At 42.4% G+C, this 23,034-nt stretch overlaps 3 protein-coding genes across 6 annotated transcripts in view; 1 reads left to right on the forward strand and 2 right to left on the reverse strand.

Moving 5' to 3' along the window:
- The window catches only part of LOC135710034 (uncharacterized), a 32,745-nt gene extending 10,805 nt beyond the window's left edge, over window positions 1-21,940 (forward strand). The window contains exon 4 of the mRNA XM_065232487.1: window positions 21,905-21,940. Coding sequence (XP_065088559.1) covers window positions 21,905-21,940 — 36 coding nt within the window. The remainder of the gene's footprint in view (window positions 1-21,904) is intronic.
- LOC135710128 (low-density lipoprotein receptor-like) overlaps window positions 1-23,034 on the reverse strand; it is an 852,116-nt gene that overhangs the window by 492,184 nt on the left and 336,898 nt on the right. The window lies entirely within an intron of this gene.
- The window catches only part of LOC135710154 (uncharacterized), a 267,613-nt gene that overhangs the window by 22,800 nt on the left and 221,779 nt on the right, over window positions 1-23,034 (reverse strand). The window lies entirely within an intron of this gene.

Below are 23,034 nucleotides of genomic sequence, written 5' to 3' on the forward strand. Positions count from 1 at the left end.
CCTGGTTTATGGAGTGGAAGTTCCAGATGTCAAAACCGGCCAGATCATGGGCGATGATTTAAATCCCCGCTGGCGTGTGAGTTTAATTGATGGTGCAGCAGTCCCGGGTAAGGAGGTGCACTGGTTTTACGATGGAGTTTGGATGAGTATGAGATTAATGCTCTGAACAGATGGAAAATTCAACTTACGAAAAGGCGTGAATGCTTCACAATGGATCCTAATGTGTGAAGTGAATAGTCATCATAGTGAATGGAAGCAAATAGGATGTTGTTTTAAGATCTTGTTTTTAAAAGACTGAGACACTGAGAACTTCAATAAAAGATGATTTTTTTTTAATTTGAAAGAAATTTTTGTTTGACTTAATGCTGATAATAACTACATCATATAGGGTAGATGTTGGCTTCGGCACCCATTGACTGTTTTCGGCAACCAAAATTTAAACGTTAATTTCACTATGTTTTCCCATCAACGCACTTCCCTGAATGTGTCCAAACGATTGTTTAGCCTTTCAGCTTCAATCTGATTATATTTGAACGATCGAGCAATCCAGTAATGCTACATTTTTCTTCAAATAAAGCATACGCACTACAAAATGGGGTTGATTTCGAGTTGCCGATAATAGAACAGCTGGTTAACACGCAGTTCTAATGGGAAGGTTGCCGAAGAAAAAGAGGCTGCCGACAATAGGCACACTCACCTGAGATGTTTGGAGCGTTGTAAAAACGCTTTCAAACAGTTTTGAAGAATTCTGTCGATTGGAATGGATAGAGAAGCAAGCAGCAGATGAATGTAAACCAGCAAACACGTCATATATGTGCGTGACGCGGAGAAAATGCTAATAGAAGTGCGGACACTGCTTAGATTGACGAGAATACGTAAATTCCCCTATGTGCGTGACGCTGAGAAAATGCTAGTAGAAGTGCAGACGCTGCTTAGATTGACGAGAATACGTAAATTCCCCTACTTTATATTCATGTAAGTAATGCAAGTTTTCGAAGCGTTTAACAAGGAAAACCCACTTAAGTAATACTTAGGTAATGCAGGAGATGCTAAAAATGATGATTACAATTTTTTATACTTTATTAGCGTGATTTCTAGACACTTCCTTTAGTTAATAACCACACAGCGTTTCACGTAAATCAAAACACTAAGATTTACGCTAGGTTTGATTGGCAAAATAATCACTTACGTAAAATTATTGCACGAATCAAACCTATCTAACCAAGTCTAAAACTTCTACCTGCTCAAAAGCCCGAACTGTCCGCCTTACTTCCATCAAGTCATCCCTCTAACAAGCCAAAAATCACAAGTGATAAACTCAACACCTTCGCACCGATAGATCAGATCTCCGTGATATGTAAATTCATTTCCTTTTTAGGCACATTCGCTGTCTTGATTTCCATGGAATCTTTTCTCGCTTGCAAAACAGAAGAAGAAAAAAAAATCGTACAGACAGATTCGCCACCCGGAATCAGACCCTCATCATCTGGTTTCGGCTGGGACCAGTTTCGGGAAATATGAAACAAGCTGTTGAGCACTACCGCCAACCCATGCGGTGGAGATAAATTGTTTTTCGGATTAAATCCACTTTCGACTCCGTTATGGGTCGATGACTTTCCCAACGGATCGCCGAACTAATAGTAGGGTGATTGATTTAGCTAAATGTTCCTTCCTGGAGGATAGTTCATCTCCTTTTTTTTACGGGGGAGGCAAATTTTTCCGGATCCAACGAACACAACAAACTCAACGAAATCGCATTTTCCTAGCCTTTCTCTCTCAGTCATCGTGCGGTTGGAAGTGAAATCAAAGATATCAAAAGCCACCTCGAAACGACGTCGTTGCATGTGCCAAACCGACTCAGAAGGACTCGTTGCATGATGTACCAGTTGCATGGAAGGATATTTCTTCCATCAGGTTTTGTGTTGCTACACTGGAAAAAAAAACCATGGGATTATTTTTGAGCAGCTTTTCGACCACTTTCAGCATATCTCTGACATGGCCCATAAGCAGGGAAAAGCATCCGATTTCCAATCACTTCACATCACATTTTAAAATCTAATTCGGATGAATTCTACCACCCGTATTTTTTTTTCGGTGTAGTCAACCACTGAACAAGCTCCGCCGTTCTATTTTTTTTTCATCTTCGATTAGCCGCAATGGGGAAAAAAAACTTTGATAAGCTCCTTGCAGGCTTAGGACGATCGTTGCTGTTTTTCCGACTGCCGGCCATGTAGTAGAACCACTAATTTGCTCTCAGTCCAGATTTTTCATTCTCTCGGATAGCGAGAGGGGAAAAAATAGGATGGTGGCCGGGGACGAGCCAAATCCTCTTGGAAACCATTCACTGGAATCAATTACAACCAACTGCTTCTGCCGCTGCTGGGGAAAATTCAATTACGGCTAAAAATAAACTTCACTTCCCAATTGGTTGCCAGACTGAGCTTCTGGTCATTTAAAGGAAAGTCAATATGTGGACTTGTGTTTGAATAAAGTTGTCCATTTTATCGGTGTCCTCTTTGCGTAGGAGATTACGGAACACTGGAAAAATAGAAGACTCGATTGTGTGTACGCCGGGTGTGAAACAATAGACGGTGCCTTTTTTAAAGCACAAACAAAACAGCTTAGGTAAATGCTAGTGTGAGAACCCCCATTAGGTTCTTCTTCTTCTAGATTTGTTACGCTTCTGTAGTGAGCGTTTTGCCGGCTTGAGAGCTTTCTATACTAGTCTATCTAGAAGTCGAAGAAATTTCCCTCCCGAAAGATTTCCTCGACCGGACGGGCAATAGAAATATCATGTCTTTACTGACTAAGCTATCTGAGACCCCTAATTAGGAACTTAAAAAAAATGGGGTAGACCAACTAACTATCGTAACTTCAAGGTGTGAAGCATCTCTAGTCAATTTTCATGTAATTTTGCACAATCATTCAAATGTTTAGGCCATTTTGGTGGTTTCAAACCAGCGATTCCCAAACTTTCGATGATGGCGACCCACTTTAAGAAATTCATTAACTTCATTACCCACTAGCATTAAGAACGGGAGTGGGGTATTTTGTCGAAGAACGTTTCGCCGAACGTCATTTCGCCGAAGGCTATTTTGCCAAATGGGTCATTTAGCCAAATTTTAATCATGATCAATAATGAATAATCAAAAAAAATCTAAATCACTTAAAGTACTGAATTACTTCAAAATTATCGGAAATACTTCAGAAAGTATTGAATCACTTCAGATAAATTCTAGATAACTTCGGAAAGTACTGAATCAGTTCCGAAATTATTGGAACCACATCAGAAAGTACATTAAATTATATTATATTATGTGTTCGAAAATACTATACTTCAGAAAGTTCTGAATCACTTAAACGAAATTCAGATTCTCCTTTGAAAGAAGTTAATCCCTCAGAAATGTTCGGAATCACTTTTGAAACATTTGAAAAAAAAAATCACTTCGGAAAGTACTGAATCCCTTGTAAAAATATCGGAACCACTTTCGAAAGTACTGCTTAACCCTTATGCGCGTGACGATTTTTCCACCCGTAAAAGGGTGACGGGGTACCCAGGTACCCAAACTTTTTGCGAAGCTCCGACAATAAGATAGAACCAAACAATTTTCTGCAAAGTTTTAGGTTTAGATAAGAACTAATATATGGCTTACATAAATTTTGGAATGGACCGCTTATTGTCCCCAGAACAGGTTCCGGAAGACCAGGGAATTTTAACAAAAACTAGTCATGCGGCATATCCAAATTTTCAGAATTTCATAGACATGTCATTAGAGACCAAGAGACTGATTATCGCACTGAAGCGATGATCGGATTATTTTCCCATCGCAGTAGAACAGCAGCAATGTGTGTGCCAGTTCATTCTTCGTATGCGATCGCTTATATTGACGAAGCAGTTCGTGTTATTTTGTTTCTCCTACCCATCCCTTCATTCACTCATTAAGCATGGGTCACTCACTCTCAAATTTCCACCAACAATCGTTCTTCGCGAGCGATGCCACTCGTAGAAGAATACACCCGGATTGATCCTCTTCATGACGGACGAGCATCATTGCTATTATCGTTCATGAACGAGGTTTTGTGTGGTTGCTTGTGATGACGAGTGTCTTGATTTTGATAGTGGGTTTACGTAAGCTAGTGCAAAAGAGAATATTTTTTGTTTCATTTACTCATACATGAATGAGAAACATCGTTAGAGAAAAAATAGCTTCCCGACAGAGAGACGTTGTCAGGGCCAATACGCTTCGTGCGACAGCATTAGAGCATATTCAAATACGAAGAACGCTCTCCACCGCTCGCGATGCGAACGACGAAGAGAAGAAGAGCACGCAGCCCGAAGGTTTGATTGGTGCATCGGCACTCACACTTCTCACTCACCGAGCATTCTTTACGATTTGCTTTTATATGGGCATCCACATCATTCAAGAGTTTTGATGAGATACCGTCGCACACGATGAACGAATATAAGAGAAATGAAGCGAATATCAGTAACCTTGTTAGAGACCATGGCTACCCGATGACACTGGAACAGATTCCGGAAGCCTCGGGGAACTGACCAATCTCTTATTGCAACAGAAAACAGCACATTGACTCCGGAACAGGTTCCAGTAGCCCCCGGTGAAGTGGCCAATTTCTGATTGCAACATAAACTAATAATGCGGCATTTCAAAATGTTCAGAATGTCATGGACATGTCATCCCTAGAAGCACACTTGTCGCAAATCAATTATAGAAACTTATATACGACTTATTTCTGTCATAAACAATTTGCTGTAACTTATTGTGATGAAAGTGTGCTACTCGGGATTAGATACCATGTCAACTAACAAGTAACAAGGGTGACAAAGGCTACCCCATGGCCCTGGAACAGGTCAATCTCTGATTTTAACATGAACTAGTCATGCAGCATATCCAAATTTTCACCACTTCATGGGCATGTCATAAGAGACCATGTCATCTGACAAGAGTAACAAAGACCATCCGATGGCCTTGGAACAGATTCTGGGAGCCTCGGGGAAGAGTCCAGTTTCGTATTGTGAAAGAAAACAGTCGTGCGACAAATCCAAATTTTGCATAATTTCATAGACAATTCATTGAAGACCACATTAACTAAGCAGAATACAATGGCATCGCAATGAACCCAGAAAAGGTTCCAGAAGCCCCCGGGGGAAGTTGCTAATTTCTGATTGACATAAGGGTTAACCTGACCGCGAGTAATCGGTCAAATCCTTTAATTTTAGATTTAAGACATTTATAATGTATAACGAAAATGATAACTTGGCTCTGTAAAGTTTATTCGATTGAGCCGGTACAAATAAAGTAATTAACAAAAAAAAATAAGGGTTAAACTAAAAAAAGTTCAGAAAGTGTTTTATAATTAATTCAGAAATGTTCATAATCACTTCGGAAATGTTCGGGATCATTTTGAAAAATACTATTTGACCTCCGCAATGTTAGGAATCACTTCGGAAGCGATTGAATCATTTGAGAAATGATCATAAGCACTTCGGAAAGTACTGAATCAGTTCAGAAACGGTCGGAATAACTTCTAAAAGTACTGGAATACATCGGAAAGTACTGAATCAATTTTTAAAAACTTCGGAATCACTTAGGAAAGTACTGAATCACTTCTAAAAAGATTACTTCAGAAAAAAACATCAGATGAAAAGATGTTCGAAATCACTTCGTAAAGTACTGAATCACATCAGAATTGTTCGGAATTATTTGTGATAGTTTTAATCACTTCATAAAGATTTGGAATCACTTTAGAAAGTATTGAATTACTTCTGAAAAGTTTAAACTCACATCAAAAAGTTAACTGTCACACAAGCTTACACCGTTGAATTATTTGTTTATACAAATGTGTCCTAGCACAGTCAAATAATTGTTTTAAAGCAAAGAATTATTGTTTCCAATGCCACATGGAAGTCCCATTGATTTTGCCTCTACGGAGCTAAAAATACAGATTGAAATTCAATATTTTCAGAATAGATTCAAATTTTTCCTGGAGTCATTCGGTTATTACAAAGTGATTCCAAACTTGCATGAATTGGTACAGTACGTTCCAAAGCGATTCCGAAACATTCTGAAGTGGTTCAGAACTATCGAAAGTTATATTGAACTTTTGTGAAGTGATTCAATGCTTTCCGAAATAATTCAGTTCTCATGGAAGAGAGTACAAACTTTCTGCAAAGATTCAGTATTTTCCTATGTGAATCCGAAACTCTCTAAAGTGTTCTCCGGATTTGCAGATGCTTAACATCAAATATGAGACTTAAAACGGCATTTTATACGATAGACGACAAGATGAAAGTATACAGTTTTAGTTTTTAGATAGTTCCGTTTTAATACGGCAGTGTGAAAATTGTATACAGAAAGTAGAAAGCGAGCAAAGGACAGTTTTGAGGAAGGTACGAATTGGGTTGATCATCCCCTTTACCAAACTCCCCCGTTGAGGAGGAATGGTGAGAGATGTCCCCGCACCCACCACTACTGGCAAAGGAATGATCGCCGATTTGCTCATGTACCTTCGATGTGTGGAAAAAGTTCTATCGATTGTTTCAACGTCTAACAATGCCATGGCTGTGGACTTGGATACAGCCTTGTTACTTCGGATGTTATTCATCACCCGTACTAGCTGTTGATTTGTGGAGTGCCCCTTCCTGAACCCGAACTGTTCCGGTAGGAGAATGTTGAGTTCCTCGACAAACTTGAGCAAACGATTGAGAATAAGTTTCTCGAACAATTTGCTCAGCGCTGAAAGGAGGCTGATTGGTCTGTAGCTTGAAGCTAGCGTTGGGTCCTTCCCGAGTTTGCAGATAGGTATGATTTTCGCTGTCTTCCAGATACTTGGAACGTAGTGCAGTTCCAAGCATCTGTTGAAGACAGCAGCCAGCAGAGAGTGAACCTTCATGCTGAGATTTTTCAATACTAGGTTGAATATTCCGTCAAACTCGGGGGCCTTCATGTTTCTGGTGCACGCTGAGCAAATCTGTTCCACTGTGATTCTATCCTCCGGAGGGATGGCACAAGGGGAGGAATCAAGGTTGAGTACGCATTGCTTAACCTGAACTTCGAGCGGACTTTGGATAGTTGGAGCCAAGCAAGTGCAATATACCCATCAATCGCATTTGCTTTCTCCTAAGGGGTGCTTATGAGCCGATCGTCATCATTTTCATTTTTGAGTGGTGGAATGGGTTTAGGGTGCGTTTTTAAGACCTTGGCAACTTTCCAGAATGGTCTGGAGCGGTCGTCCAGATTCTGGACAAGCCGCCCGAAACTTTCGTTCCGGAGTGAGACCATTCTGGAAGCAATCTCCTTGTTCAGATCGGCCATTTCACGTTTTCTCGCTAGATCACCGGTTCTCTGGAACTGGCTTCTACGAACATTTCTCAGCCGAATCAAGAATTGGGTGTGAGAATCAATGGCAATAAACTTACCCCTCACAGGAACTCGTCGGACGCACGCCTCATCAGCCACAGTTATGGCTTGGTGGAGTCCCTCCAACGCTCGGTCGATGTCCTCCACGGAGTCAAGCGGCGGGTTGTCGATGATGTGCCTGTCTACCACGCGTCCAAACTGGGCCCAGTTTACGCGATGATAGTCCTTGCGCAGCCTTGAAGCAGGAGCCACGTTGCAACTCAGTTCAGCCACCACCGGCTGGTGGTCGGAGCTGAGTTCGTACAAGGCTACCGGCTTGGACAAGCCGATATTTGTCAGCAACAGGTCTAGCGTCGATGGGTTGCCCGCCGGTGAGATAAATGTTGGCTACAGTCCATGCTGTGAGTGGTCGAACAGTAGACAACCGTTCTGGTTCTGCTGGTAGTTCCGCCAGGCCTCATGGCGAGCGTTTAGATCTCCTCCCTACGAAGCGGGAACCGTTACAGGTGATGGTGGACAGGTCCTTCTTGAATTTAGCCGCTAGTCCACTGCTGGCGGCACACTGTCGATGGCAGTAGACGGCGATGAACTGGACGTATCCAGTCGACGACTCCACCTGCACACCAAGGGCCTCGATGATAGAGGTGCGGATATGGGACAGAGTGTGGTATTTTATTCCTTTCTTGACGACGACCGCAACACCACCCCCCCCCCCTGGAGCTGGTGCGATCAAGCAATGTTATGTTGTGGTCAGGCAACCAGAAGCTGTCGCCGGACTTTAGATGTGTCTCGGTTAGAAGGCCTACGTCGATGCTGTGCTTGCGGAGGAAGAGCAAGCTCAATCTCTTTTGCTCTTTTCAGAGCAAGCATTCCAGGTGACGATACTTAGCGGTTTAGACGCCATACTGGATTGATGAACTTACCGAACACTTGGATCTGTTCGGGCTTATTGCGGCACTTACGAAGAGCACCGGACATGTTGACGAAAATTTCCATCAGTTCGTCTGCTGAGAACAGATCGGCGTTGTTGTTTTGCGCTGTTGGTTGTCTCCAGAATCCAAGGGGGATGGAGAGCTTTGGCCAGCAGAATCACCGGAAGCTTCCTGACGGGGGAGGCGGGTTGCACCCGCGAATTCGCTTGCCTTTGCTGGGGAGCACGAAGAGGCGGAAAATCCTCCGTCCTGAATGCCGTTTGAAGTCCTCGTGTTTGGAGCACTGTCTGTCGGAACCTTGATATGCACCACCACAGTTTGTGCATTTTAACGCCACGGCTCCATCCGCAGGGCAGTTGGAAGTGGCGTGTTCTTGAGCGCAGTTGCTGCAGCGTGGCTTGATGTTGCAGTTGCGGGTACCGTGTCCAAAATTGAGGCACCGCTGGCACTGCGTTACGTCACGATGGCCGCCGCGGTATGGCTCCCAACGTACGATGATGGAGAAGATCGATTGGATGGCTTGTAGCGCATTGAGCGTCACCGTCCCTTTCTGGAAGTGCACCAGGAAAAGACAATCCGGGTACGTCTTCACGTTTTCGTCTCTCCTTATCATTCGGAAGACAGCGATTGGGGCTAGCTTGTAACGATTGATTTCGGCTTCGACCATCTTGGGGTCGAAGTTTGGTAGACCCCTGATGACTACCTTGAAGGGCTTCTCATCGGGGATGTCGTGCGTGAAGAATTTCGCCTTGGAATCCTTCAAGTATTTCACCTCGTACTCCGCTTTCGTTCGGAGCATCACCGAGCTTAAACTCAGCTGCAACGCCCAGCGATGAGAGATCGCCAATCAGCGTGTTGAGTGGCACTTGCTTCACCACCAGTGGAGGAAGCTTAATTTTTGCTGCACTCGGGCTGGCAGCAGTTTCGTTGTCGACGGCCTCGCCGAAATCACCAATGACGCTGACGTTCGTCGTGGTGGCATCGTCCCGCCCTGATTTTACTTCTTCTTCTTAGACCGCTTCACCGTGGCTGAGGTGGAATTCCCTACATCGGTGGGAAGAGTAGCGTACCTATTCGAAATAGGTACACTCAAGCTACCCTCACCGCTGTTCTTCTTCTCGAACGTTTGGAACAATCTAGAAACTTTCGAACAACTCGTCAGAGCGAGCAAAAGCCGAACTGTACTGCTTGACGATCAAGCAGAGAATGTTGAGTGAGTGCGGTCAAAACATGTATGGTACCTCTATATATGCATTCAGATGAACATCCGAAGCCCCTCCTTTTTTACCTATTCTGCACACAAAATGCTTTCTAAGCCCCGCCTCTGACAGGATTTCCCGCCGTTGGTTATGAATGGGGCGAGGTAGAAAGTATATTTTGAGCAAAATATGTAAAAAAGGAGGGACTTCGGATGTTAATCTGTAAGGTACTCTATTTTGTAGTCTGTGAGAGGGAAACCACAAATAGAGCGGCTTAAAAATACATGGCATGTTGAGAGATTAAGCTCGTGAGATAGAATTTTCTCTCTCAAATTTGAATTTGTTGGCTCTCTTTGAACTCTGGCGGGTGAAACTGTATGGGGAAAAATAATTTATATTTAATTTAAGAGTAATTTCCGGGAAATAAGTGAATGATTTATTTAGGCTGTCGTATGCTTTTTTGACCTGAATATGCATCGAAAGTGAATGTTTCCCACTTCTCTCAATTTCTACATGGATAATTTGATTATTTCCTACCTGCGGAACAGCGCAATCTCTGCATCTCTGTGGAAAATGGTCTGCCGATATGATTCATTGTCTTGAAATACCGCTCAAAATTACCTGCAACTGCTATTTAAATTCCTCTAAATTTCTCCTCAAAATTGATTTGGCAATCTCATCAAAATTTGCTAGACAATTCTCATACGATTTCAAAATTCATAAAATTTATATTGTTTCTCTATTGAGGAGAAAGGGGTGATTACCGGTTTACAGGTTTAAAAAAAATCGGAACTTATTGTTTCAAAGACATATATTTAATCTACCATGATAGTAGGTTTTAATCTACTATGGTAGAAGGTATTCGTTTTTTACAATATACAGATGGTTAGATAAAACCGGGAGAAATATGATAGGAACCCTGCAAAAACCGGGATTAATTTATTTTAATTCAGTGGCAACTCTGCAGATTTTAAACTTGAACATAGTTGGAGACATTTTGAATAAGATCACAGATTTTCAAGAACCAAAAATAAGACTATGGACCTGGCAAAATTTTCATAACTCATGGCATTTGCTGAGAATGTTTCCTTAAGGAACTCATTCGACGGGAGTTCTGGTGAGCATTGTGAGGAAATCGGATTTCATTGTAGTTTTGAGTTACCAAAGTGCTTCGGAGTAGAATCTCAGGAAACCCTGAATGGGAGTCAAAGGAAATTTTAACTATAATTCATCTGAATTCAGACGAAATTCGAACGAGATTCCGCAAGAATATTTCATGGCAATTTTGAGAAGGTCAAGGCGAAATCCAAGGGAATTCTGACGATTATTTCCAGAAGTTTCTGGAATTATAGAAAAATATTCCGAAGCATAATTTCATGGGAAGTGTTGGATACCACTAAGAAAGATTATACCTAAATCCAAAAATTACCAGGAGAACTTCAAACCATTTCGGAGAAGAATTCCAAAAAGAGTTCTGCCTAGAATGCCAAACTAATTGTAATGATAATCCTAAGGGATTTGAGAGAATTGTGAATTCCAAGGAACATTTCAATGAATTACATATACAATTTTCACACTGCCGTACTCTAACGGAACTATCAACTCTATACTTTCATCTCCTCATCTATCGTTTAAAATAATTATGATTACTTTATTTCGTTTATTTTAACTGTATTTGAAAAACCCATACGGAGCCGAAAGATTTTAGAAACTACTCTATCTCGAAGCAGTGTTGCAAAGTAAATTTCATTGTTGTGAGTATGATTCCAAGAGCAAACATCAAAATAATTTTATTTATTGAAGTGGTTTTTAGCCAGGCTTGTCACTTAAGGGAAAAATTTACATGAGTTCAATGAAAATTCTGAGAATAATTCCAAAAGATTGCTTAAGAGGATTCCAAAAATATCATGTGGAGAATTTCATGGTAATTTCGAGGAAAATTCCAAGGGAATTGAAATCCGAGAATAGTTCCTACCAAATTTCGAGGAAAAATCCAAGGGAATACTTAGAAGAGCATCAAGGGAATTTCGAGGAGTATTCCAAGGGTATTCCGGTAATATTTTTTAGGGAATTCAAATGGGAGATCCAGGGGAATTCTGCGGAGCATTTCAAGAATTTATGGGTCCACTCAAAGAAAATTCTGAGTAGAACTAAAAGGTAGCTCCGAGGATGACTCTATGGTAATTTTGGGAGAATACTTAATGAGTTCTGATGACAATATCAATTTAATTTTCAGGAGGGAGGGATTCTTCGGAGAATTACTAGGTAATGTTGCAAGAATTATAACTTATTAAAAGAGTACTGCAGAGTGAATTGAAAGAAGCTGATGCTGAATATTTTTATTGTGTTTTGGAGCAAATTATAATCACAAAAAAAATCTGACGTGGCAGTTCAATCACTCCTTTTTATCCTTGCTCATGGAATTCTCTGAACAGTCTAGTTAACAACATCATATGCATCATATTTCCGTTCTACATAACCGCAGCCAATGTATCCGAAACAACCGTACCACTTAGGTACTACCTATGTACACTGCAACTCACTTTGCACCTCTAAAAAAGGCTTTGATTCACCTTTGCGGAACCACATCGTAAAAATACCGATATCCAGCATCGGTTCTTGAACATTCCATCAACCTGAAAATTTCAATTCCATTCAGCTGCGAATTTCCAACCCAAGGAACTCGCTAAATATAAACCACTCACCACCGCACTTGAGTCCCTTTGGATCGCAAGCCGACCCGATGCAAAATGGGTCAAGTGTTTGTCCAGAATCGATTCCGCTTGGCAAAACAGGCCCAAAAATCAAATCGAACAGCTCGAAGCTCTCTCGACGTCCGTCGGTGCAGAGAGAAGCGGACATTGCCGTGTGCCCGGTTATGTGCAAACATTGATTCACTCACACTCGTCATGCAGAACCTGATTTCCTTCGACGAAATCGGTTTCAGGTCCCAGGCATTCCGGACCGAAATGCCATCATCCTGGGTATTCGCAATTTAAATTGATTAAAAACAAACAGCAGTAGGCTTTGAATATTAGAACAGAACTTCCCGTTTCCGTGCCACTGTGGCAACGGCTTCTGCGATTGATTTAGCGGGGGTTGCCCTAGAATGTCGATTGCTTATCGTTTGGAATATTTTGCAAAACCACTTTTCGAAATCGACGGGCAGCTGGAATTTATTCGACCGACGCCGCCGGACGGCTTTGTTCTTTGTTGCCGTTCGGAAAGGTGTCTTTGAATGGAAACTGACACAATAGGGTTGAACCTTTTAAACAACTTCGGGCGCCCCAAAAGAACATGGTTTGCTTTCCGCCTTGCCTCGAGAGGTTTTCAATACTAGGAACCGATGATGAAAATGATAAGATAACTGCTTTTGTTCTAAGGAAAATACAATAAACGAATATGCGTTAGACAGATTAGCTCCAAAGGGTTGTTAATTCCGGACGCTAATTAGATGCGGAGAGCAATTGTTTTGAATTATGATCAGATTAATTTAATCGAAAATGAGACATTGTATCGAATATTCAACGCGATAAACATGACTTTTCGATTCAAAGATAATTATCCTGATTGAAATCCTAGCAGATTTTCTACTGTCACGCAAATCCGGAACCATTCCACACAAGTTTTCCCAATGATCAACAACACTGTAGCCACAGTCAGCCATCATAGCTAATCTTCTTACCGAAAACCATTATCCAAAGGTCCAATCTCTTCGCAAAAACGCAATCATGCTTGCCATAAACCAATCAGTGGCAAAACTTCCTACTTGGAACGACAAAATCTGCCATTTCCTAATCTTTCCATATTAGAAGCCGACGAGAGGACGACGATGACGACGACTTGCAAATCTTAATTGATATCGAAATTAGTCTACCAAAACCGACCGAACGTCGACCTCCTCTCTCCACCGTGGCGCGTCCCCGTCCATGGTTGGCATCGTTTTCCAATCATTAGCTGTCGTGGCAGATGAAGTTGATTGTACCGCAACCGGCAGAATGGGCAGAAATTATGGCTATTATTGACACAAGCTTCGGTTCGTTCGGTTCCGAAAGCTAATCAATGTCACATTTCGGATCGATGGGTTCCGAGATTGAAAATTGGCGTAAAAAACGAGTGGTACAAAAAGGCTCAATGGGTGCAGCTTTACGGAGCCGATCACTTAAAAAAATGTTTTTTTTTCACTGAACACCGTTACAAACTACATCATACACTTTATATTCGTCAATTTACCATTAGCATTCGATGACAGCAATAATTCACACCCACTTCAGTAGTGCTTATGTACTGAAAAAATCGCCCAAAATAATCGATTTGTGCGTTGAAGCTCTGCTCGCCGAGGCGATTTTCCGCCCATCCAACGAAAATTCAATTCCCCACTAACTTCACGATTCTCGCTTTAACTCGAGCAAAACAAAGTCGAAAAAAAACACCGAAAAAATTAATATTTAATACAATTTAACGCCACACCAGCAGGCGCGTGTGTGTCAGTAAGGCCCCGGAGCGCTGGGGTAAAAATCCCAAAACTCTGGTGTGGCAAACCGAGCAACACGATGATGAAAAAAAAATTTGGATAATGTCACACCGCGTAAGTCACCACGCTTGCCCACGTTCCTCTCCCAGTGGGAATCTCGTTGAATAAATTTTAATGCCTTTTTTTAATGAAATTATTTATTTATACCAGTACCATGTAAACCAGCCACCCCGAGCCAAAATGCAGAGATTTTAATCTGTCTAAAAGTTTGTTCTGATTTTTCATTTCGCTCTTGGTTTAACTCATGCTTAAAGCTGAACACAGAAGCGAACGAGGTAGACAAATAAATCTTCGGTTTATCTTGCGGCCGGCAGACTTTGGCTGGGCTGGCAGTCATCGTAGGAACAAACAAAAAAAAAATAGCAAGATGGAAAACTTTTCTGGAAGCAAAGTTGTTCTTCCATTTATCCTATTTCCGATCCTGGTTGTGTTTGTAGTAGCAGAAAAAAAAAGGAAAAAGAGAGGATGTGAGTTGGTCAGCCGACAAAAATGGCGCGCGGAAGCCAGATGGTCAATATTGACGTCTGACGGCCGGCCAAAGTAGGGAAAGTTTTTTTCCTGGTCTCGGGTAAGCATGGAATAGAAATTCATTACACGAAAGAGATGAGAGTTGGGTTTTTGTCTTGTTGGATGTTGATGGCACGTATGATGAATTTGAGATTTCGGGATGTTTTTTTTGTGGCGCAATGCGAAAATACTAAGACGCACAAGACGTGATTTATGATCCAATGAACTCACAATTGGGATTAAATTCTACACAACAGCCAAGACTTCAATTTGATTTAAGGAAAACGGGAAAATTAGAAATTTTCTTGGGAAAACAATCACAACCACAATTCCATCTTCAACAGTACAATACCTAAGTACTACTTAAGTGGGTTGAAAATGCTGCTTGTATCAAAAACCATCAATTTCATCGTTGAAAACAAACAAAAAATGAAAATATTTCAGGAAAATTCTAAATAACGATATTTTTAAAATATCGCGAAGAGCGTCGGTTGCAAACTAGTGGCTAATCACTGACGGCAGGGAGGAGACTCTAAGGCTAGAACCTCTCGAAACCATTAACAAAAATGGGCCGGGACCAACGGCCTTACTTTCATTCGATTTTTTTAAACTTAATAAAGACAGACACACTGGGGTGAGAAAGCAGTCACACTTTCAACTCAACTTCCGCACAGTGGGACATTGGACATAGTCATTTGCTACGGAACTATAGAGTGTAGAATTTTGATGTCTTCTAGAATGTTTCCTATTTTTTTGAGTACTGTATTTGAGTGGTAAGAAATTTTGCTTAAGGTGGGGGTTACACTCAGATAAAAAATACCCTTTAATATCTTGTTTAAATTGATAAACATCTATGGAAACATTGTAGATGAAGCTATTTTAAGAAACTTTGTCGAAAATGGCAAGTTTCTATCTCTCAAGTGAACGAAGTTCTAGGGTAAAAATGGAGTACAAACGGTAGTACCCCCTTAAACACCGTTTTTATACCATACCTTTTTTGTTTGAATTTTCCAATTTTTTCAATGTTCTACAAAGTTGTAAGTGCTCTATAAATGCACATTTTTTTCTGAATTAAACAAATCGCTTTCTCTTTGTTCGAAGGATTTACGTCCGTATTTATAACTTTTCTATCTTTAAGGGTGTATCATGCAGGTTAGCAGGTATAAAGGTCAATTTTTCCAAGCGTTTACATTAGGCTGCTAATACCTGCAAACCTGCAAGATACACCCCTTTAAGGTAGCGTTTATTTGTTTATTTGTTTATTTGAAGGGAAAAGCCCACACTAGTAGGCGCAAAACCTCATCATTTCAGTACCAACAGATAACATGGAATCCTACAGATAAATTTGCTGGAACTAAGTCCTAAACATATAAAAAGATATTAATGATAACATGATTAACTTAATTTAAGTACAGAAAACAGAAACCGTCAGGAAGTTAAAAGTACATTATAAAACAGATTCTTAAGCCTAACACGGGAGATATTAAAATTAAAGCAGTTATAACATTTGTTGAAAATCTTGCACATGCTAGATAACGGCTCATTAGCGCCGTAGACGCCTCGGCGAACACTAAGTAATTGTAAGGACATCAAATTACAACGACTTTCATAACTAGGGAGATTGAAAGGATCACTCCAGGGTAGCCAACGAAGGGCGAAACGTACAAATCTTCGCTGAATGGCCTCAATACGATTCACCCCGTTGCTGTAAAAGGAGCCCATACTACGGAACAGTACTCTAATATGGACCGGACTAGTGAACAATAGAGTGTAGAAAGTCTTTGGCGAAACGAAAAATGAAACCAAGTTGAGAAGATGCCTTAGTGGAAACATAAGCTACATGGTCCTTGAAGGTGAGTTGTGAATCAAGAAGAACGCCTAAGTCTTTAATGGTAGATTCACGGCTTAATATTTGCTCCTGCAGGCTGTAAGCATAACAGATAGGTGATTTTTTTCCTGGAAAACATTATAATGGCACATTTAGAAGCATTTAATACCATCCTGTTCTTGTCACATCAAACAGCAAAAACGTCCAGCTGCTGCTGAAGAAACAATGCATCACTTCGATCTTTGGGGACAAAGTATAGTTTAAAATCGTCAGCATAAGACAGCTTCAGGCAACGGATCGAAAAGTGAACGTCATTCAGATACAATAAAAATATGAACGGTCCCAGATGACTGCCTTGAGGTACACCAGCAGAAACAGCGAACGGTTGAGAAAAATGATCTCCAATCTTTACTGACATATGACGACCGGTGAGGTATGAGCGAAGCCAATCAAGAAGGGCACCGTGAAAACCAAGTCGCTCTAGTTTGGCCACTGCAATCTCGTGATTGATTTTATCAAAAGCAGCAGAAAGATCGGTGTAGATAGCATCCACTTGATGATCTCTTTCCATCTCGTGTATGATTGATGATGCGTATTGAACGAGATTTGTAGCGATCGACCTCTTCGACATAAAACCGTGTTGTTCCGTCGCGATGTGTGTGTGCATGTGTGAGCATGTGTGTTTTAAATAATCTAGAACCAATAGTTCAAAAAGTTTTGAGACTGCACATAAAGCAGCGATACCACGGTAGTTGGACACCGACTGCTTATTGCCTTTTTTGAAGACAGTGAAAACAAAAGAATCCTTCCAGCACTCGGGAAAGATCCCAGAATCCAAAGAGAGGTTGAAGATGGATGCCAAAGGTGCAGCCAGCACTCCAATACAGTTCTTAATAACCGCGGAAGGGATTCCATCAGGGCCAGTGCTGAAAGAATTTTTTAAACAAAGGCCTGCTCTACGAACATCATTAGTCGAAATAGTCGGATGCGGCCCAACAGCAGAAAGTACGGGAACATCACTTACGGTGGCTACGATGTGCTCGTTAGGTAAATTTTCTTTGACGAAGACACTGCTGAATTGTGTCATGAACAGGTCAGCGATTCCCTCCGTATCTGATTCTTCTTGATCCGTATTGTACATTGTAGAAGGTAAGCCCGATTCCTTCCGTTGATCGTTCACATGATTCCAGAAGCTCTTGGGATTTGCTTTGAGTTTAGTTTGTAGATGGTGCCGATGAGCTTGATAAAGCTGTTTGTTGAGCCGCTTGTACTGTTTATTAACGAGGTTGTACATCCTCTTCGATGCATCCGTTCGATGTTTACAAACTGTCTTCAAGGCAGCTTGTTTGGATGACTTCAGTCGCTTAAGTCGGTGGTCGGTCAAAGGAGGGTTACTAGATATGGGTGGAGTTGTCATGGGTACAAACTGGTCGATTGCATACACGACAATATTCGAGACGTTTACAAATTATAAAAATGGACGTAAATCCTTAAAACGAAGATACAGTGATGTAATTCCTTCAGGAAAAATGTGCATTTTTAGAGCACTTACAACTTTGTAGAATATTGAAAAAAATTGGAAAATTCAAACAAAAAAGTTATATTAAAAACAAAAGGTTTTAAGGGACTACTACCGTTAGTACTCCATTTTCACCCTATAACTTCGTCCACTTGAGAGATAGAAAATTGTCGTCCATGATAAAACTTTCTTAAAATTACTTCATCACTTCATCAAACTTCCTTAAAATTACAAGATCGCTACAGCTGCTGACGAGATGATAATCATTGGCGACTACAATCTACCGGCAATTTCTTGGCGATCATCTTACGGTGGATTCCTGTATCCGGACCACGACCGTTCTACATTTCACTCTGGAGCTGTAAGCCTTTCGGATCATTACATTATCGCCACTCTGAAGGAAATCAACCACGTGGTTAATGAGAACAATCGTAGCTTAGACCTTTGCTTCGTCACCGCTCAGGATACTGCTCCGCATTTGTCTATGGCTGTTTATCCGTTGATAAAGACTGTTCAACACCATCCTACTTTAGTTATTGCACTTGAAGGCAACCAAATTCCTGAGGTCATTACACCCCTCCCCCTTAGAGGTCTCCTTCGATTTCCGAAATGCTGACCACGACAGTATCGGGGAACTTCTTTCGAATTTGGACTGGCACAGGATACTCGTCCCTGCCGATGTCAATGCAGCTGTTCAAAGTTCCTAAACAAGGTAATCATCATCCTTGGCAAACAAGCGAACTCCGTATGTTAAAGTCTTCCAAAAGAGCCACGCTTAGAAAATACACCAAGTACCACACCCTACAACTCAAGGACCATTATGCGAGGATTAATCATGCGTATCAACGAACCAGTCGCCAATGTTATCGGCCTTATCAACGAGATGTTCAACGGAAGCTTCGATTTCACACGAAAACTTTTTGGAATTATGTAAATGAGCAACGAAAGGAGTCTGGTCTTCCATCGACGATGGTACTGAACGGCGAAGAATCTTCATCCCCTCAGGACATTTGCCGTCTGTTCTTAACCAAGTTTGCGAGTGTATTCTCGGATGAGAACCCAGTAATGTTCCAATGTCTGGTCAATCTTGGGCAGCTATCAACATCGACCCCGCTATGATATCTAGGGCGGCTTCGCAACTGAAGTCTTCATTTAAGCCTGGACCTGACGGAGTTCCTTCCGTCTTTCTCAAGCAACACATCGATAGCCTGGTGGCTCCTCTCTGCCTTCTGTTCGAAATGTCCCTCTCCAGTAGTGGGGTGTTTCCTTCCTGCTGGAAATCAGCTGATATGTTTCCAGTGCATAAGAAGGGATGCAAAAGAAACATCGACAACTATCGCGGCATCACATCGTTGTGTGCCATATCTAAACTGTTCGAGTTGGTCGTTATGGAACCATTAGTTTCTCACTTCAAGCAGCACTTGAGCGAAGACCAGCATGGTTTCATGGCAGGGCGGTCGAGTACTTCCAACCTTCTGTGTCTCACCTCGTACATTACGGAGAGTATAACAGACCATATGCAAACAGATGTCATCTGAAGCATGAAGTAGTTCGCATCCTCGTGGTGTGCCCTGGAAACGTTAATTATCGAACCCAAGGGAGAGATATTGCGGCTAAACGAACTACAACAGAGTAAGGACGCTGGAGCCCCATCCAGCTCGTCCCAGGAGGTCGATAAGCCCTGCAGAAACCCTCGTTGTGCAAAGGCAGGAGTGACACCGGGTTCTTAGAGTGTAGACGACTCTGACCAAGTCGCAGCACACGCAGCTGGTAAGCGGTCACATCTGTCCTGTCCTGCCGTGGACAGTTGGCTGGCTTTCACGTCTGCTCTAGAACTCAGGCGAACAATTAACAGCGAACGATAAGAGGAAGGCCCTGCACAGCTGCTCACTGTGCAGTAGCGAGTGTCACGTCTGTGACACACCACTAGTGTTAGTGTGATGCGCCATAGCGCCCCCTCCCATGATGTAATGCTTTCGGGCGGTTCCGGGGAGGGCAAGGGCCAAGAGCACAGGGTAAGGTTTAGTGGGTCGGGAGCGCTACTTCTCCCATCCCCACACCCTGAGTTATCTTCTCAGGTGTCTGGGAGCAGATTACCCCTTGTATAAAAAAAAAAAAAAAAAAAAACACTGACCTATCAGCCGCCTTTGACACGTTGAACCATCCTGTAGCGATCGCCGAACTGGATAGGCAGTCTCCTACGATGGTTCGCATCCTATCTATCTGATTGAAGTTGCAATCGACGACTGCCGATCTCCTTCGTTCCCTGCCACTTCGGGTATTCCGCAAGGTAGCCACCTCGGCCCGTTGATATTTCTTGTGCATTTCAACGACGTCTATTTCGTCCTCGACGGTTCACGACTGTCGTTCGCAGACGACATGAAAATCTATCTCCGAATCCGACTCAACGCTTTTGCTAATTGGTGCCAACTGAACCGCATGGTTGTAAATCCAACAAAATGTTCAGTAATCACGTTCTCACGGAAGTTACATCCAATTACATTCAGTTATATCCTAGAAGGCGTTGACGTACATCGTGTGAATCACATAAAGGATCTGGGAGTCATGTTCGATTGTCAACTCACATACAGCCAGCATATGATCGACAAGGCATCCAAGAACGCTCGGCTTCATTTTCAGGATAGCTAAAAGTGTCACGGGCATCTACTGTTTGAAGTCGCTTAACTGCTCCCTCGTCCGGTCGGTGTTAGAATACTGCTGCCCTGTATGGAATCCCAATTAACAAAACAGTGTACAAAGAGTAGAGTCTATTCAACGACGATTCATCTGGTTTGCCCTTGGACGATTGCCTTGGAGGGATCCTCATCGCCTTCCAAGCTAGGTGTTGCTTCCTTAATGGATTTTCACTTGGCACGCGAGACGCTGCGTCAGAGATTCCGTGATATATTTTTAAGAATTAGGAATTAAGTTGGACTTCACGGCCTTTGCAGCTTTTTACTTCTTGACTATATTGTATTTCCTAGTATTGCTTAATCCATCATTAGGACTAAACCCAGTCTGTTGATGTAGAACCAAATAAACAAAACAATCTACAATGTTTCCCTGGATCTGACTCTTGAGCAAGTCCATGTAGAGTTCAGCTCCAATGATGATGTCTATAGGACAGGGTTCGTAGAAGTGAGGATCAGCTAGAAGTGACAACCACTGAGCTTGCAGGTTGAAGTTGGCAGTTTGACGGTCAAACAAGGGAGGACATGGAACTTCATCTCTTGGCAATCTCGGACTGACTACAGCACTGACCAGTTTGGTTGACGTTCTCGTAGATGACCCTTATCCCATGAACAAATAAATACGGTGGAGATTAGTGGAACTTCAGCCTGCTCGAAAACTCCTTCGTCATCAGACAATGTGCTCAAGCTAGTATGGACTTTCGGAAACGGTCCGTGATATTGACCATGGCGGTTGACAGTAAGATGTTCTGTGTTGGTGTGGATGGGAGTGCAACGTGTGTGTGACTTGTAGTGGCTGTTGCTGACTGTGTGCTCTGTCCTTGCGAGTTGGTAGCTGTAGCAGTGTTTTTGTTTTCCTAGATTTGTTTTCCGTCGCTCTTGTTTTTCGTACTGAGGCCCAATACTACCGACGCCAGGGAGGCAGCTCCCACACTTGGACCCTACCTATCGACCCATCAACTCATGAAGCGGGGACCAACGGCTTTACTTCCCTTCCGAAGGAAGGCGTGATCAGAGAGCACGCTTACCACTACACCGCGCTGCTGTTTGTAGCAGTGTTGGTATTGTGGGTCTGTTGGTTCGGGTTCGATGACATGCATTGAGGCTGTTGTTGAATTCGTGTCGGAAAATTTTACAGCGATTGTGGAATGGAGGATCTATCTGGGAGTGTGCCCTTTTCGCAGTTTTGAGCCACGTGACCAGGATTTAGGCAATTCCAACACAATCTCGCTTTGAACACAACTTTCTCACGTTCTGAAACTTGCAGTCGTTGAAATTTGCCACACATAAATGCAGAATGCCATCGACCATTGCAGCATGGGCACTTGCCGTACGACATCACGGCGGTATGATAGATGGTTTCGAAAATCGTTGGTCGAAGTGGATTGCAGCACGGAACAATGGCTTCGTAGGTCATCAGGTTCTTGTAATCTGGCACATCCTTCGAATTGTGGTGAGGTTCCCAGTGCCGTAGCGTGGCTGAATCTAACCGGGCATACACCATGTACGCTAGAATGGTACTCCACTCAGCTGTATCCTCACCGATCTGGTGAAGCATTTGAAGATTCTTTTCGGATGTACTGATCAGATTACTCAATCTATCGTAGCTCTCTTGCGGCGAAAAGTGAGTCCACAAGAGCCTTCCACGCTACACTGTAGTTCGCTGACGGTAGTTTTACGGAATCGATCTCCAGAAAAGCCTCTACCGATAGTGCCGACGTCATGTAGCTGAACCTGTGCATGTCCGTTAGCTGTTTGTTGTTGTGTATCTGGCTTCGAAAATTGTCACGAAACGTCACCCAGTCTTTAATTCTACACTGAATGAGGAAAGGTGAATCTTTGGCAGATTCACCTTCGAAAACGACGATTCGGATTGGCCGTTTCCAGCAGACGTTTTGTTTTGCAATCAAGCAGGCCTTCACGACGCAGTAGCGATCCTCGAAGCTGCTTAAAGCAAGACGATTCTCTTCCTCGCGCTTACCATCAACTTCCTTGGTATCAGATTCATCGTCATCATCTTCATCCATCAGCAACTCAGTTTGTTCTCGAATAGCGTAGAAGTCTTTGCAAACTGCCTCCAGCATTTGCAGCCGATCCGTCTCTGGTGGGCTCATAATTAGTCACAAGTCGTTCAATACCGTCCATTGTGTTGAGTATCCTAAGTTCACTCTTGCCCAGTGATCGTAAGTATGCCATCTTAGGAATATTTCACGACATAGAATCCCTGCACTGCGATTAACTACGGCGATGTAATTAATCAGATATAATTCAATCACTGCACAGCACGCACGCGACCTCAAGAGACAGGACCTCTCAGACGACAAGACAGCAGCAAAAGGGTAGCAACCCCAAAGGACAAACAAGCCGATAAATCCAGCAGACTTCCGAGACAGAACAATCTAATTGCGAGAGGACACCACTTTATGCTACGCATCAGAAATAATGA

Source organism: Ochlerotatus camptorhynchus, unplaced genomic scaffold (assembly GCF_037179485.1).
Source record: "Ochlerotatus camptorhynchus isolate MF236.1 unplaced genomic scaffold, CSIRO-AGI_Acam_v1.1 ptg000370l, whole genome shotgun sequence".
Classification (NCBI taxonomy): domain Eukaryota; kingdom Metazoa; phylum Arthropoda; class Insecta; order Diptera; family Culicidae; genus Ochlerotatus; species Ochlerotatus camptorhynchus.